The sequence below is a fragment of the Pogona vitticeps genome, chromosome 1, assembly GCF_051106095.1.
Source record: "Pogona vitticeps strain Pit_001003342236 chromosome 1, PviZW2.1, whole genome shotgun sequence".
Lineage (NCBI taxonomy): Eukaryota > Metazoa > Chordata > Lepidosauria > Squamata > Agamidae > Pogona > Pogona vitticeps.
The window spans coordinates 313710055-313727672 of NC_135783.1; the positions used below are offsets into that span (position 1 = coordinate 313710055).

The window sequence follows — 17618 nt, forward strand, 5'->3', positions numbered from 1 at the left end:
TTTCTTCCACCACATTAGGTATCTGTAAAGTGAACTCCCAGAACTAAGAATTTTAGTAGTAAAAAGAATTCCAAAAATCCTATCTCTTATAATTAACCAACTAGAGATGTCTGTCCTAGGCCACCTGATTGAACAAGGCAGCTTTGGTTGTCTTGATGGATGATCTATGCTGGGAAGTAGACAGGGAGAAAGTGGTCAACTCGACCTCTCAGCAGCTTTTTGGTATTATTGACCATGGTATTTTTCTCGGTCACCTATCTAGGATACGACTTGAAGGCATTGTGTTGCAGTGGTTCTGGTCCTTCCTGGAGGGATGCAGCCGGAAGGTGGTGTTGGGAATACTTGTTTGACATGTTGAGAATTTGTTAATGTATCTGGATGTAAGCAGTGTTAGGAAATATATAGTTGCAATGACACTTGAGAGAGTAAAATTCAGCAGAGTCCATTTAGAGATAAACATAAGAACACCATCTTAGATTTTAGACATGAAAAAGGCAGCATAACATGATACATATACAGAATACAGAATAAATTATCTGACTTACAGCAGATAACTTGTCCCCTTTACACATGTCTTTTATACATCTTGGGACAAATCACAATGTACATTACATCACTGTGCTTTCTTTCTTTCTTTCTTTCTTTCTTTCTTTCTTTCTTTCTTTCTTTCTTTTTTATTTATTTATTTATTTATTTATTTATTTATTTATTTATTTATTTATTTATTTATTTATTTATTTATTTATTTATTTGGCTTTTACCCCACCCATCTAGATTCAAACAAATGTACAGTGGTGCCTCGCTTAGCGAGCACACCGTACAACGACGAATCCGTATAGCGATCCCCTTTTTCGGGATCGCTATACGGAGCACCCAATCGCCGCACCTCGCTTTGCGACGATTGGGTGTCCGGCGACGATTGGGTGTCAGCTGATCGGCGGCTCCAAAATGGGTGCTGGAGGACCCGAAATGGCCCCGCGCTGTGTTTTTGCGCCCTCAGCAAGCGAGGGGAGGGCGCGAAAATGCGGCGCGGGGCCATTTCGGGTCCGTTTTGAAGCCGCAAAACAGCTGTTTTGCGGCTTCAAAACGGCCGCGGGCAACCCGAAATGGCCCCGCGCCGCGTTTTCGCGCCCTCCCCTCGCTTGCCAAGGGCGCGAAAACGCCGCGCGGGGCCATTTCGGGTCCGTTTTGAAGCCGCAAAACAGCTGTTTTGCGGCTTCAAAACGACCCGAAATGGCCCCCCCGCAGCGTTTTCGCGCCCTCGGCAAGCGAGGGGAGGGCGCGAAAATGGCTGCCCGGGGCCAGGAAACTTCTCTAAGTGGGAAGTTTAGGGCCGATTTGGAACGCATTAAATGAAGTTTAATGCATTCCAATGGCTTTTTACTTCCCGCTTAGCGAAGATTTCGTATAGCGAAGGTTAATCCGGAACGGATTAACCTCGCTATACGGGGCACCACTGTACTCTGGGTGGCTTACAGTCCAAGCAATATAAAATGAGAATTAAAACAGACAACATCCAAACCTTAAAAAAAAAGTAGGCAAAGTCCAAGATGGGAAAACACAAGGAACTATAAGTACAGTGGTGCCTCGACTTATGAACGCCCCACCTGCGAACATTTCGACTTACAAACAGCTCTGCTTGCAAAATTTTGCATCGACTTGTGAATGGAGCTTCCACTTATGAACACAAAAAGGCAGGGGGGAAAGGGCGGGAAATTTAAATTTACTAACTGTTGGTGACAAGAAGATGCTTCTTTGTAGCTCTTTTGCCCCAACTGTTAGGGAAAGGGATGCGGTGGGTGTGGCCCAGAGCCTCCCGGGTGCTGTGGCGGCAGTGGCAGTGGCGACCCAGAGCCAGGAGGCTCAAGCCTCCTGGGTGCTCTGGCGGAGGGGGCGGGGGCGGAGGGGTGACCCAGAGCCAGGAGGCTTGAGACCCCTGCGTGCTCTGGCGGCAGCGACGGGGGTGGCAGAGGTAGCAGTTGCCCAGCGCCGGGAGGCTTGAGCTGGCCGGGTTTCTTCAGCCACTTGCCTCCCAGCTCGCATCCCGCTTACTCCTCGCCACCCTCCGCTATTTGAATTTCCCACCATCAACCCAGGGAGGGTGGCATGGAGCAAATGGGAGGCGAGCTGGGAGGCAAGCAGCCAAAGCACCCCGCCAGGCTTAAGCCTCCGGCCGGCGGCACTCACAGCAGCAGTGGAAACCTGGGAGGCTTTGGACTGGTAAGGTGCTGCTTTTTCCTTTTTAAAAAACTGTTCTCAGTGGGGTTTGGAGGGTGGGTTTGGACTGGGGGGTTATGTTTCTGTGCTGTGTTGTTTTGTTCTTGGATTTGTGTGTTGTTTTTTGTAGTCCCAGCATGGGACTTGCTCTATTCATTTTTATTTGTGGTATTTTTTTTTTAATGCTGGAACAGATTAATCCCGTTCCCATGCATTCCTATGGGAAATGGTGCTTCGGCTTATGAACATTTCGACTTATGAACACCATTCCAATATGGATTAAATTTGTAAGTCGAGGCACCATTGTATGTGTTGCATGGGTGTGTGTGTGTGTGTGTGTGTCTATGCATGCATGCACACACGCTGCTAATGAGGCAAGATGTGAGGGGGAAAGAGCTTTGCCAAACATTGTTTTGTGTATTTAATTGGGATTTTTTTCTGTGCATTGGATGAAAGCAATCACACCCTTTGAACCAATGCAATAGGATTTTAAAAAGTAGAAGCATTTTTGTGGGGAGGAAAAACTACAGATTGGAGCTGTGAGGCTCGGGGATGATTCATATTTCCCATTGCATCATGTTATCAGTGAGAAAAACATGAAGCCCCATAGTATTTTCCACATTTTCCCCTATACAGTAGTCGGACTCTGATTTGCATTTCCAATTGTGTCATATGATTAATGGGGGGAAATTAGTCAATCCACCCCAAACCAATAAAATTTCCTGCATTTTTTTTTCTTGTGGAAAAAAGAAGTTTTCCATCACAGGTGGAAGGATTATAAGGAAGAGGGAAGCTTAGCCTTGTGAAGCAGGGAATTCTACAGACTAGGAATAGTCTATAAATAAGCCGAGTCAGCCAGCCAAAGAGGAATATGAGGCCGTTAGTCCGTCTAGGCCAAGATTGTTGAAGCTGCTGGGTGGAGATTGATTTCAGACCAGTTTTCCAGTTCCATTTCTGAAACCTTGAACCAGGACCCTTCTGAGCCCCACCCATGCTTGCTTCAGTTCTCCCTCCCCTGCCAGCTTTGGAATGCTGCTGGGAGAGTGAACTAGATTGTGAACATCTTACTCACAAGATTCCTTAAAGAGCATTCCCAGATATTTCATTTAAATCTGTCAGTCGTGACAGAGAAAGCACTGGAGTAACACTATAAACATGCACTGCATGGCTCTTGTCATGACTAATAAGAAATTTTTGGGGTTTTTTTTTCAAATTAAAAAAGACTTTGGAAATAAAAAAAGGAAAATTTAAGATTTTTGCCAGCTTCTTCACTCACCTTATTTATTTATTCATTCATCTATTCATTTTATCTGTCTATTCACTAAGTCTTGCTGCTAAGAAAATATTCAGAAACAAAATAGTCCCTCAATTTTCAGAACATAATAGTCCCTCAATTGTTGACAGGGTTTGACAGAAATGTCTCATTGTATTAAAACACTCTTTCTCATTGAAGACAAAAAAAAGCAGTTGATAGATTTCCCCCCTCCCCAAGAGTCTTTTTAAATTGAGAATGAGAAAAAAGTGAGACATTAAATCCTCCCAAATGGCAATCAGCAAAACACTGAAGGAATCTTAAATGCCAAGGTAGATAATATCACCTGGTGGGAGGGAGGCGGTATATAAAATGTAAGGTGTTCTCGTAAGATGAAAACTGAGTCCTTGCCTCAGATTATTCTCTTTGTGCATGTTGCACAACTTATTTACGGTATCTTTTCAACTACAATTTGCACAGATCTCAGCTCATATTTTTATAAAGTCACATAGTGATGCTTAAAAATAAGACAATGGTGAGATCTTATGTTGTCAACCCAAATGGTAAAATCATATGTTGTCAACCCATCATATGTTGTAAACACATCAGTTTACAAAGTGAAAAAGTTTGGCCTTTTTTCTTTCTTTCTTGACTTCTGCATTTCATGTTCTTAGACAATGGCAATACAGCACCCTCTTGAGGCTCAGTGTTGCTAATACACCTCTTGCAGACACAAATTCTGTTCATCTAGGTCTGTATAGCTCAAGCTGTGCAGTATATCTGTACAGTGATGCAGTTTTGATACTGGTGGAAGTAAACAGGTTACAACCAAGGAATATCCCGTTAGAGAAACATACATCCAATGCAACATTAAACTTTACAATGAAAAGGAACTCCAGACATTAGCAATTAGATTTTGATAACACTGTTAACACTTCTTTTATTAATTCTGCATCATACTGTTCAGATGGTAGCAATACTAAATTCTAGGGCTGTATTTTTCATCATAACTATCTCATAAACATGAATTGATTATAGATTAAATAAATGTAGATAATAGAATACCTTCCCATTTGATGATAGAAGAGATTTCCTTCAATAAGCTAAGAGTAATAAACATTTAACTTTCTTCAGTACTCCTGAGAAGTAAGTTAGGCTGACATTATTGTTGTTGTTGTTGTTAGTAAAATGACATAGTGCCACAAGGCTGATATTTTATTTTCTTTGGATATACATATACTAGGACTGATTTGAAAGGGAGGCTCTTCTGGGGTCCAAATGTTCCCATCCAAAATGCCTACTTTTTGGAGCAATGCAGATCATTTTCATAGTTTTATTTCATTCCGGTGAAATGCTCCTCAAGTGTCAGTTCTGCCTTTTAAATTCACCTTGAATTAAGTTTACCTGTCCCCAGTCAGGTTTGCACATAGCAAATCTATTATGTCACTTGTTTCTAGAGATCAGTGATCATCCCTCTGTATTAGAGTGAATTAGTTTAAGCTGAGCTATTTCCTTCTCAAAACGAGGAATTATTTGTGTTTAATTCAAGCCAAATCTAATTTAATTTGTATCAAATTATACAACCAGTCAGGGATACAGTGGGCTCCAATATATTCTCCCACTTAGCCACCCACCCAATATTCTCCAATCTCACTCCCCTTCTATCTCATTTACATATCTGTTTGGTTTGGTAGTAGGGGATTTGTATACTAGATAGGATGTGAGTTTGGTACTGATTTTGAGGAGGGAAAAATCCTTCTCTGACTTGGATAAAATCTGAGCTGGAAATAGTTTGATGGCCATAAAGCATCTTTCATACTTGGATTTGGTTTTATGAACCACCAAGATTAGGGTTTCTAAGCCTGGAAAGACAGTGAGATCTTATTTCTTCCTGTAACAAGAAGACCTAGTCAAACCAAAACTTGGTTTGGGCTATGAAGAGAATTATGCAACTGCTGCTCATCTCCTCTGGGTCTGGAGAGAGAAAAAATAGTCCTGAATGTATGTTAGAGAAAATAATTAGTGTGTCTCAAAGCGATCACTGCTTGACTGGATATTCTCATGTTGACAGCATTTTTTAAATGGAGATGAGTCATGTATTTATGGAACACAAGTAAAGCAAAAAGCAAAGCGTGCTGCTTATATACCGCCCCATAGCGCTTCAAGCACTCTCTGGGCGGTTTACAATTAAACATTGCCCCCCAGCGAGCTGGGTACTCATTTTATTGACCTCGGAAGGATAGAAGGCTGAGTCAACCTTGAGCCGGCTACCTGGGATTTGAACCCCAGGTCGTGAGCACAGTTTTAGCTGCAGTACAGCGGTTTAACCACTGCGCCACGAGGCGAAGATGTGACAAGAGATCACACTAGATAGATAGCTGTGCAAACTTGCCATAACACTAAGCATTTATAGACTCAGAGTTGTCATCAGTGCATTCCCCTGACAAAGCAGGAAATCTACAACTCTAGCATGCCAAATCAATGGCCATCCAATCTCTGTTTGAAAACCTCCATGAAGAAGAGTCCACCACTATCCAAGGTTGACCATTCCATTGCTGAACAACTCTTACTGTCAGAAAGTTCTTTCTTATGTTTTGTCAAAATCTCCAGTTTTGTAATTCAAATCTGTTAATTTGGATTCTACCCTATGAAGCCAGAAAAAAACAAGATGTGACAGTCTTTGAAATATTTCAAGGTGGTTTACATCAGTGGTTCCCAACCTTGGTCCTCCAGATGTTCTTGGACTACAACTCCCAGAAGCTTTCACCACCACCACTGCTGGGCAGGATTTCTGGGAGTTGAAGTCCAAGAACATCTGGAGGACCAAGGTTGGGGACCACTGGTTTACATATTACCTCTCAGCCTTCTCATTTCTTGCGTAAACATACCAATTCACTCTCAATTGCTCTTCACAGGGATTGATTTCCAGACCTTTTAGTATCTTGATCACCCTCTCCTGGCCATATTCCACCTTTTGTATGTCTTAGAAGAATATATCTCAACTGTGATTGATCACAGATCTGCTGGCACAACTTCTGCATCAGCTGAGAAGAGCAAAAAAAGGTCAAAAGAGGCACAGCCAACTAAAATCTCTCTCAGCCAAAGATGCAGAGCCACGAGGCTGACAGTAAATGTGGTCAGAGTCAGGCTAGAACTAAACAGTTTCTCATGCTCCTGGGCTGGAAAGGGTTTGAATTCAGCATGTCCTTAATTGTGTTACTGTCAGCTCAGCCAAGCCATCAGGCATTTTGGCAAGTATGGATAGTGTCTTTACATAAAATCTTTGAAGCTGTCCACACTGCCCACCATGTAGACTGGTATATGAATCACTTTTGTCACGGTTTGGAATGAGCCAAATTACAGAGTGCACATGTGCAACCCTTTAGATCAGACCTGGGCAAAGTGCAGCCCTCCAGATGTTTCTGAACTGCAAATTTCAACATTCCTCACTGTGTGGGCTAGGCCCAACTCTCCTCACACTATTGGCTGTGTGGGCTAGGAATTATGGGAATTGCAGTTCAGCGACATCTGGAGGGATGCATTTTGCCCACCTCTGCTTTAGATTGATCCATCCTTCCTCTTTAAGAGCTGTCCCACACCTTTTTTGAACCCCTGGTTTCTGCTGTTTTGGGACAGGTTGGAAGGCTTGAGTAAAGTCTGTTTCCAGCAAGTGTGGTCGCCTGGAAAAGATTAATTAGCTCCTTCCACTGTCAGTTTCCAGTCCCCTAAAGTGTTTTGTGAGCTGCTTCAGAACACTGGAAATTGAATAGTTCCCTTGATTGTCTGTGGACAGTCATGGAAAGTCAGATTATTTTTTCTTACAATCACCTAGATCATCGCTGAAGTGATGTATCATTTCTGTTAAATTAAGGAAATATTTTTCTTTGAGTATCTGTGTATTGCCAATTGAGAAACTGCCCACAACTTTCACTTCTCCCTCTAATGCTGGCTGGAATTTTGTCATGAATAGAGGAATTCAAAGAATGTGAATAACACTTTTTTTCTGAAATAATTCTTAGCAAGCCTTAGCTATACTATAGAGATGCCTCCAGATGGTGCTGTTGACTTAGACAATGGGATTGAGAAACTGGCCAGTGTTATCCCATCTCTAATAGTAATTTTCAGTGTCATGATTTTAGTATTCTAAATAATTTTCAGTTTCTAAAGTTAATTTCATTTGAAAACTCTCTATAAAATTTTAAAGACACATCTGAAAAACTATGGGGATTCAAGGGTTTTTGTTTCTTCTGCTGGAAAATGAACATCTTTCTTTTTCTATTTCCTTACTCTTTAACAAAAGCACAATTCATGACAGTAGTATTGCAACCAGAGAACAAATAATGTCACCATATTATTGCTTTTTGTTGTATTAGTGTTGTGTTCAGCTGCTTATACATATCTGTGTTTCACTATCTCACTTTAAATATTTCCCACTACTGTGATTTTCAGGATGCAGTTTTGTGTCTTTGTTTTAATAAGTCAAAACAATGAAATATAGAAATACTGGGGTTTGCAATGTTAGACAAGCTGTTAGACAAGCTGTGGTTGCACTAACCACCTATTGGAATGGAGAAAAGGGAGAATTGGTTTAGCTCCTTTCTTCACTATTTTCTCCAAACAGTCAGGAGAGATCAGTAGCTGGGGGGCTGATTTGTTAGTAATATTCTTCTTCTTCTCTTACTGAGTGAAGTGAGGCAGTGCAGGGGCTTAATTGATTCCTCGAGGTAGTGAACAGTTGGATGTGGACTAATAAACTTTGACTAAATTCTAACAAGATGGAGGTTTATTGTCTAGCATGGGGAGGTGTTATGGTCCCAACCGAAGGGACAATGGCCCGGGGGATAGCTGTAGAGGTGCTGTGTTTTATTCTCCCCATGTTTTACAATCAGTGCATGGTTGATTGCCTGTTGTGCACTTTTTAAATTGCATTTTGTGTGTTTTGACCATTTAGTGTGTTTTATGGATTGGCTATACATTTTGAACTGCATTTTGTGTATTTTGGCCACATGGTATGTTTTGTGAATTGTTTGTACAGTGGTGCCTCGCATGACGACGGTAATTCGTTCCAGCGAAATCACTGTAGAGTGAAAATGTTGTCAAACAAAATAAAAAAATCCATTGAAATGCATTGAAAACCGTTCAATGCGTTCCAATGGGCTGAATATCTGCTCATCCAGTGAAGATCCTCCATGGGGCAGCCATTTTTTGTGCCTGTAGTGCGAAAAATCAGTCCTAAAAACAGTGTGGGGCCATTTTCTTCAGCCGGTTGCCATTTTGAAACCCAGCGATCAGCTGTTTGCTGATCATTGTAAAGTGAAAATCGGTTCCCGAAGCAGGGAACCAATCATCACACAGTGAAAAAACCCCATTTAAACCATTGTTTTGCAATCGCAAAAGCGATCGCAAAAACGTCAACCTTAAGCAGATTCATCATTAAACTGGGTAATCGTCCAGCGGGGCACGACTATATCAGACCTGGGCAAAGTGCGACCGTAATAAATAAATTCTTTTCTATTCTATTCTAAACAGTCAGGCAAGATCAGTAGCTAGGGGCTGATGTGTTAGGAATATTATTCTTTTTCTCTTCTATGAGTGAAGTGAGGCAGTGCAGGGGCTTAATTGATTCCTGGAGGTAGTGAATGGTTGGGTGTGGACTAATAAACTTTGACTGAATCCTAACAAGATGGAGGTCCATTGGGAAACAATTCTCAGGTCTGGCAATGGAATACATCAAGCTGATGGCATATCTGCTTTTGTTGGAGCATTGGAAAACCCATTTTTCCTTTCAAAGCTTGGAAATGATTTGATAAAAACGGGTGCACCTTTCTTAATTCATTAAGATTTTTAATAGCAATAGCATCAGTAGGTTGAGTACAATTAACGGTTCATGTTATTTACTTTTTGGAGGGTTGTTTTAAATAATTGTAATGGGTTTTTTGATTATTAAAACAAATGTGTTGCAAGTTGATTCTATCATCATTATAAAACCGAATCAAGCTTAAGGAGTTAATGTCTGGAATAGCTCAGTGAGTTGGGTGCCTGGCTGTGTAGCCAGAGGTTTGGAGATTGATTCCCCATTAGGTCTCCTGGAAAAACAGCCAGCCAGTGTGGTTTTTAGCAAACTGCACAGTCCCAGGACACCCTAGAAAAAGAGAACAGGAGTACCCTGTACCTAAAAAGCCCTGAAAGAATCAACTATAAGTTGGAATTAACTTGACAAAACATAATTAATTATTAAACATCAATTAACATTAACATTCCCGAACACTGTTTCATGTATGGATTCACCACACCACTGTCTTTAATTATCTCAATTAATTTGACACCCCTTTTACTCCTTCCTTATCACCAACCATGACCACAGTATTTCAGTACATTTGCTAGTCTCTTGGGCAGCACTGCATCCTCAGGGTTATTGCAAAGGAACTGAAAAAAATGCATTTACTATAGTTTTACTTTTTTTTGTATTTTTCCTTTTATTTTCTCTTCTTATGGAAGGGTTTTGTAAGCAAGTTGGATGAATTCATTCGCTGGTTAAATGAAGCCATGGAAACAACTGAGAACTGGACTCCTCCAAAGGCAGAAACAGACAGCCTTAAACTCTACTTGGAAACCCATTTGGTAAGCAAGATTATTCTTTGAATGTGTTTAAAACAAACTGCTGGATAGCTCAGTGGTTTAGGTAGAGGTTGGGAGTTTGATTCCTTTCTGTGACTCCCTTATAAGATGAGGACTTGATGATCCATAGGGTCCCTTCCAGCTCTGTAGTTCTAAGTTTTCTATTACTAAAACCAATAAGGAAAAATACCCTGCCTGGTGTTCTATTTTACTTTATTTTTAAAATTATTTCTATGCATCATTTTAAGAAAATATGCAAGGCAGTCTTGCCGGTGGTATTAAGTGAAATTTTAACCAATCCATGTTTTGATTGAAAAGGAACTAGATTTTCCCTTTGATCTTTCAAGCATGTACTGTGGAACAAATGCTCCACCTGAGTTTAGGAGCCAGCAGGATATTGTAATTATCATCCCCAGAAAAGGAAATGTCACCACAGAAAGCAACTCATATGTCAAAAAAAAAAGAAGGGGGGGCTTTTCTACTGAAAATACTAAAACTTTGTAAAGTGTTCTTATATCATTGAAGTACTCATTATCAACCCAATTGTTAGATTTTCTGCATTTCTAGTCTCCAGCAAAATACAGGGTGGGCAAAATATGGCCCTCCAAATGTTTATTGGAACTCCCCTTGGTCTTTATCAGAATAGCAGAGGATGAGAAATGCTGGGAATTGCTCACCCTCGTTGAAATGTTTATTTAAAACTTGTTACAAGATGCAGATTTTTTTAATAATGTGGTAATAAGGGTTGTCAGACATGACCTGTTGACATATAACAACAAACAATTGTGGTTCTTGTGCTAAAAGCCAACATATTAGAAAGAATGGAGAAGCTGTGTGTGAAAAACTAAGTATACCTTATGATTCAATAGCTTGTAGAACAACCTTTAGCAGCAACACTTTGAAGTAATCATTTTCGGTACGACTCTTATCAGTTTCACATCGTTGTGGAGGAATTTTGGCCCACTCTTTATAATATCGCTTCAATTCATTGAGGTTTGCAGGCATTTGCAGCCATTTCAATTGGGTTTAGGTCCGGACCTGGACAGTGTCCTTGCAACACCTGGGTGCTTTTCTCTTTTAGCAATTTTATTGTAGATTTGCTGGTGTGCTTCGGATCATTGTCCTGTTGCATGACCCAATTTCGGCCAAGTTTCCGCTGTCAGATAGATGGCCTCACATTTGACTCTAGAATCACTTTGGTACACAGAGGAGTTCATGGACAACTCAATGACTGCAAGGAACCCAGGTCTTGAAGCTGCAAAACAAGCCCAAATCATCACCCCTCCACCACCGTGTTTGACAGTTGCCATGAGATGTTTGTGCTGATATGTTGTGCTTGGTTTTCACCAAACGTGATGCTGTGCATTATGGCCAAACATTTCCACTTTTGTCTCAACTATCCAGGACATTGTTTGTCCAGATGCAACTTTGAAAACATCCTGCCATGTTGTTTTTAGAGAGAAGAAGCTTTCTCCTGGCAACCCTTCCAAACAAACCATACTTGTTCAGTCTTTTTATAACTGTACAGTAAAGAACTTTAACATTTAACATGCTAACTGAGGCCTATAGAGACTGAGATGTAACTTTTGGGGTTTTCGCAATTTCTCTGAGGATTGCATGATCTGACCTTGAGGTGAATTTGCATGGATGTACACTCCTGGGAAGATTGGCAATGAATGTTTTCAACTTGTGAATAATCTTCCTCATTGTAGAATGAGGGACTTTAAAGTGTTTTGAAATGTCCTTATAATGCTTCCCAGATTGACGAGCAGCAACAATGGTTTCTCTGTGATCATTGCTGATGTGTTTCCTTCTTGGTATTGTGTTAGCACACACCTGAATGCTCCTGACCAGCGAACTGCTAAAACTTGGGCTTTTATAGAGGTGGTCAATTTGCTGATGATCAATTAGTTAAGGGCATTTCGTTAGCAGCACCTGGCTGCTACTTAGCTTCTTAATTCCTATGGAAGCAGTAAGAAGGTACTTAGCATTTCATACATGGTTTCTCCATTTTGGCTTTATTTTTGTTAAATAAATCATGACATGGTGTAATATGTCATGTATTGTTGTTCAGCTGAGGATTTATTTACCTAATTTTCAGACCTGCTAAGGATCTGATGATTTTATTATGTCCTGATATTTAAAACCATAGAATTCAAAGAGGGAGTACTTTCTTTTTCACATGACTGTAGATTGGACCTTAGATCTAAGGTCTGATGACTTGTAAATATGGAATTATACAGTTGCATGTTCTAAATGGAAGGGGTAGAAACATATAGAGCCTATACTTTTCAGAACTTAAAATAATGATGATTGTGGTGATAAATGTGTTTAATGTTGGTCTCAATGACTGCCAATATTTTACACTAGAAGCTGGTTCACCAGCTGTTAATATACTGCAAGTTGCATTTCCCAAATTAAGCACAGGCAATGGTGAGTGAACAATGTGAGGTTGCTGTATACCAATATCTGGGACGTCAGATGTTTGTTACCCTAGCAGTAGTGGATTTTTTTCAAACAAAAGGAAATATGAATGCATAAGAGATATGCATGAGAAATAATTTTATATTTTTATTTTTGAAATCTTTACATTTCAAAAGTAGCATGTTACAAAGTATGGCAAAATGCTATTTGCGAAGGCTTTCGCGGCCAGGATCTAATGGTTGTTGTGTTTTTCGGGCTCTTTGGCCGTGTTCTGAAGGTTGTTCTTCCTAACGTTTCGCCAGTCTCTGTGGCCGGCATCTTCAGAGGACAGCAACCGGTGACCAGAGCACAAAGTGCTGTCCTCTGAAGATGCCGGCCACAGAGACAGGCGAAACATTAGGAAGAACAACCTTCAAAACATGGCCAAAGAGCCCAAAAAACCCACAACAACCATTATGGCAAGATGCTGCCTTCCAATTTCTGGTCAAAACGAGAATGAGGCCTCCTCTTCCCCTCAGGTTACTGGTGCTATGCACTATACAGTTTAAAGCATTAGGTACACCCAAACCTGCTGCTTAGCAATGCAAACTCAGTTTTCATCATCTACCTTTTGGAGATGCAGAACATTAAACTGCAATCCTGTGGACATCTACATTAGAGCAAATCCCATTAAGTTCTGTAAGCCTTACTTCTGAATCCACAGGACTGCATTGTAAATAATTTTTAAAAAGAAGGATCATGTGTAACTGGAAGATATAGTCATTCCTCTGTGATCTATTTTTTTTAATTAGAATGCCACATTTTCATTTAGTAATGGTCTAGCAGAAATTCTAATCTGTGTTTAAACAGAAGTCTCTGAAATTAAGTTCCCATTAAGTGCAGTGTCAAAATTATCTTGATACAGTATTTGCATTTGGTGCTAACTCAGGAGAAGAATGGATTGGTGCCTAAAATAATCTTTTCTGTCAGACACATCACACAGTGTCAGTATCTGGCAGTGAGGTTTGGGCCACATTCTTACATGTCACTTCCAGCTGAACGTATTCTGCTATGAAAGGGGACGTCTTATGTGCACCCATGAGAATTTTATTCTTTGAATGAAAAGAGGAGATGTCAATGTTTCCCCTTCACACCAATGGATAAACATATATAAGCGTGCCCAATGCCATCTGTATTTGAATGTGTTCATGCCTGTAACAATGGGCTGAATTTGTTGGTGGTGACTTTATTTTAGGAAAAAGTACTTCCACTTTAAAACACAGGGCAACCCTAATATTTGCTTATTCCCCTGCTAAACGCTGCTTCTGAGGACTCATTAACCCACCTAGAACACTGTTGTAGGCAGTTAGATCACTGAAAAAGTGTCTCAGCTTGCATGCACTGTTTTCCACTAAGCCTAATCTCTATTGAATACTGTATAGTTGATTGTTCATAAACATTGCACTTGCAAGTATAGCCTCACAACTTACAAATAATTACTTATCAGGGCTGGGAGCTAGAATATAGATTCCATCATTATCCTGCAGCAACTAAGGGACCTAAAAATGAATATTGCTATAAGGAATTATGATAAAAGTGCATATTGCATTAAGCTGTAAAGTGGAGTATCATCTTTGCAAACAATAGAGGCACAATAGGCACAAATTCTTGGAATTCATAGGGACCAGCTTCTCTGGAAACATGGACAGGTGTAATTTGCAAGTGTGACAGTCAATCAAATTGACAATTCTGAATCCTTATTATTTCATTCATCTTTCACTCTATTTTGCTTTATATCTTTGAAATATTAATGTAATTCAGTCTTTTTCTTATCAAAGACCCAATTCAGATATTACAATCTTGGGATCATAATTCAAGGTTCATCAATTGAAGAGCATGTTGTGTGTTCACTTTCGTTCTCTTTGACAACCTGCTGTCCTCTTCCTTTGCTGTGTCCAGCTTTGGTATTTCTACCGTGTTAAAGCAGTCTTTTTGGATATTAAAATCAGGAAGCTGTGATTTAACTATTGCTTACAAATGGCAATATGTAGTATCTGATCTCACCTGGGCAACAGTTGCATGGAATTACTTGCACAATACAACTTTCCCTTAAGTTATGTTGAAAATATATTTATGTACCTGTAAATAGCAAGATTTTTCCTAGGCTGTGGTGGCAAAAGTGGATTCTTCCATACTCAAATAAGTGTACCTATGCCATGGTGATAGAGGGAATGACCAGTGGAATCATCATCTTAAAGCAGGTCTGGGCAAAGTGCAGCTCGAGGGCCACATATGGCCCGCAAGCCACTCGTGTCCGGCCCGCAGACAGTTCTGAACATCACAACTATTTATAGCTTTTTGTCTAAAGTTGATCAGTTGCTTATCTTTAGCATATCACAAAAAACCTCTTTAATATTTGTGAAGATTAACAAGTTTAAAATAAAAACAATCATAACATCACTGTTTCATTTTATTTTTAAGTAAAGTTGGTTCGGCCCCCGAACACAGTTCAGATTTTTCATGTGGTCCCCTTATAGAAATTAATTGCCCACCCTGCCTTAAAGGAATGCCATTTTTGAAAAGGTGCAGAAAGGAAAATGTCAAATTGAATGAGGGCAAACTCACATAAAGAGTCATGGGTATATTGTTTGTTAGCCAGTCCTTGATCTCAAAGCCCTTGTAAGTAGAGTGGTGCCTTGACTTATTACCATAATCTGTTCCAGAAGATGGACGTAACTCGAAATGGTCAAGTCGAAGCACCATTTCCCATTGAAATGCATTGGAATGTAATTAATCCATTCCGGCCAAAAAAATTAAATAACCAAAAAAATTAAAGCACACAGCAGCCCCATCGGAAGGTGCTGGGACTGAAAAAAAAACACAACAAAACACACACAAAATCACAGCATAGAAATATAACCCCCCAGCCCAAACCCACCCTGCAAAACCCCGTAAATGTACTTACAGTGGTGCCCTGCTTAATGATTACCCTGTTTAACGACGAGATCGCTTCACAACAATGTTTCAAAGGGCTTTTTTGGTTTCCCGACGATGGGTTCCCTGCTTCGGGAACTGGTTTTTCGCTTTGCGACGATCAGAAAACAGTTGATCGTCGGGTTTCAAAATGGCCACCCGCTATTCAAAATGGCTCCCCGCTGTACTTAGGACAGATTCCTCGCATTACAGGCACCAGAAAATGGCCGCCCTATGGAGGATCTTTGCTGGACGCTGAGGTATTTCACCCATTGGAACGCACTGAGCAGTTTTCAATGCGTTTCAATGGGCTTTTTACTTTCGCTTGACGACGATTTCGTTCTATAGCAATTTCGCTGGAACGGATTAATGTCGTCAAGCAAGGCACCACTGTGCTCAGAAAGCAGCACCAGGCAGTCCAAAGCCTTCTCAGATGCACACACTCTATCTGTTGGGGCGAAAGAACTGCAAAGAAGCTCTTCCCTGACCAATGGTTAGCCCTCTAATTTGAATTCCCCACCTTTTTTCCCTGCCTATTTTGATTGCGACTCGAAGCTCCAGCTGCAAGTCGAAGCAAAATTTTGCAGCAGGAGCTGGTCGCAACTCAAAATGGTCGTATGTCAAGAAGGTTGTAAGTCGAGGCACCACTGTATGTTGAGAAAAAGCAAAAGTTACTCAAAGGGTGATAGGATTCCAAGGTATCAAAAGAATCCAGAAATTTGGGGGAATTAAGAGTGTAAAATATCCCCAAATGACATTTTTACAATAGAGAATCCAGAGTGGGTTGCACTCAGCAGTGACAGTCTTCTACATCTCTTTATGGGTTGTTGAAGTACAAATCACAGAACAGAAACAGAGGATGAGATCCCAAAGAAAATTATGTAAATTGTTGTTTCACTGACATCAGTTAAGGTGAAGAATGTCTTCAATGACAATATTTCAGGACACCTTAATGGTCCTGCAGCCAGCCTAGAGTCCTGAATTCTTTCCTTCTGTCACAGAGGCTGCCTGGTTCACCAGTTTCTCATTTTGAGTAGCTACAAGATTACATAGGGTGACTTCATGTACTTGTGTCTGTTTGCATAATCTGTTAATCTGTCAAGATCTAAGACACAGTTTCTTGCTGGCACATCAGCTTTCAGCTTCCACCAGTCTCTGCTTTATCTCTGTGTGGAACAGAAGAGTCTTTCAGTCAGATGGGCCAGAAAACAACCTCATGCTTCTGACTGATTCTCTTGGCAGCTGCTACAAACTACACCCCATGTTCAGAAATATGATATGGAAATCAACAAGCAGTAGGCCATAAGAGCCGAAGTTTACAGGAGTTTATCTTGCTAAGTTAAGGGGCCAGCAGGAAGAGGGACAGGTCTTGACATACAACAAAATGGCCACAAATCTTCCAGGTCTTGAGCCAAGGGATATAGTGAGCTCCATGCCCTAGTGAAACAGGATAATCTGGCAAAATTCAGTGCCATGCAGCAAGATAATCAATAATCCTGAAAGGTATAGATGTCTAAAGGACAAACAATGACGAAATCCTTTTGCTCAGTGTAGTGAGTGACAGCTAGAGTAGGCCCATTGAATCAGTGGGGATTTGGTGACTCAGCACTAATTCAGTGGGCCTATTTTAGTTGTTATATATTATATTAAGAAACAGGATTTCAGCCCCTAAAACATAGTGGAAGACATCTAAGAGAAATAAGAGGCATTGGCGATGCCATGATGAACTTAGATGAGAAGCAAACAATGGATACAGAATCAGCAGACAAACATGTAGTCTTTCTCAAGTACCAACTGAAAAAGAGATGCAACAGAACAGTCCAAGGGGCAGAAATGTTTAAGAAGACTGCACAGACAACCTGACACTAAGAGTAGAGCATAGTAAAATAAAAGAAGGCAGTTGAAGGATGTCATCTCAAAGCCCAGACATGTGAGTTACTGAAAGATCTGCATTTCTGAAAGGATATAGGTCAATTATCACAATACAACAAGTCAGAGGTCTGCAGGTATCCTTCCTTGCTGGCGTACATTTTTTGGTTGCTCCCCTGGCAGCAACAGCAACTAAAAGCATGCTTAAAAAATAAATAAATCTGGAAATTTGTTTCAGATTCAGCTTATTATCCACTGAATGGTTTATAGCAGTGGTTCTTAACGT

The 17618-nt window shown here is 40.5% G+C and overlaps 1 protein-coding gene across 2 annotated transcripts in view; it reads left to right on the plus strand.

The window, feature by feature from the left end:
• The window catches only part of AKAP6 (A-kinase anchoring protein 6), a 335833-nt gene that overhangs the window by 113215 nt on the left and 205000 nt on the right, over positions 1 to 17618 (plus strand). For both annotated transcript variants that reach the window (XM_020788446.3, XM_078392147.1), the window contains one exon: positions 9968 to 10090. In XM_020788446.3, the coding sequence (XP_020644105.3) occupies positions 9968 to 10090 (123 nt within the window). The remainder of the gene's footprint in view (positions 1 to 9967; positions 10091 to 17618) is intronic.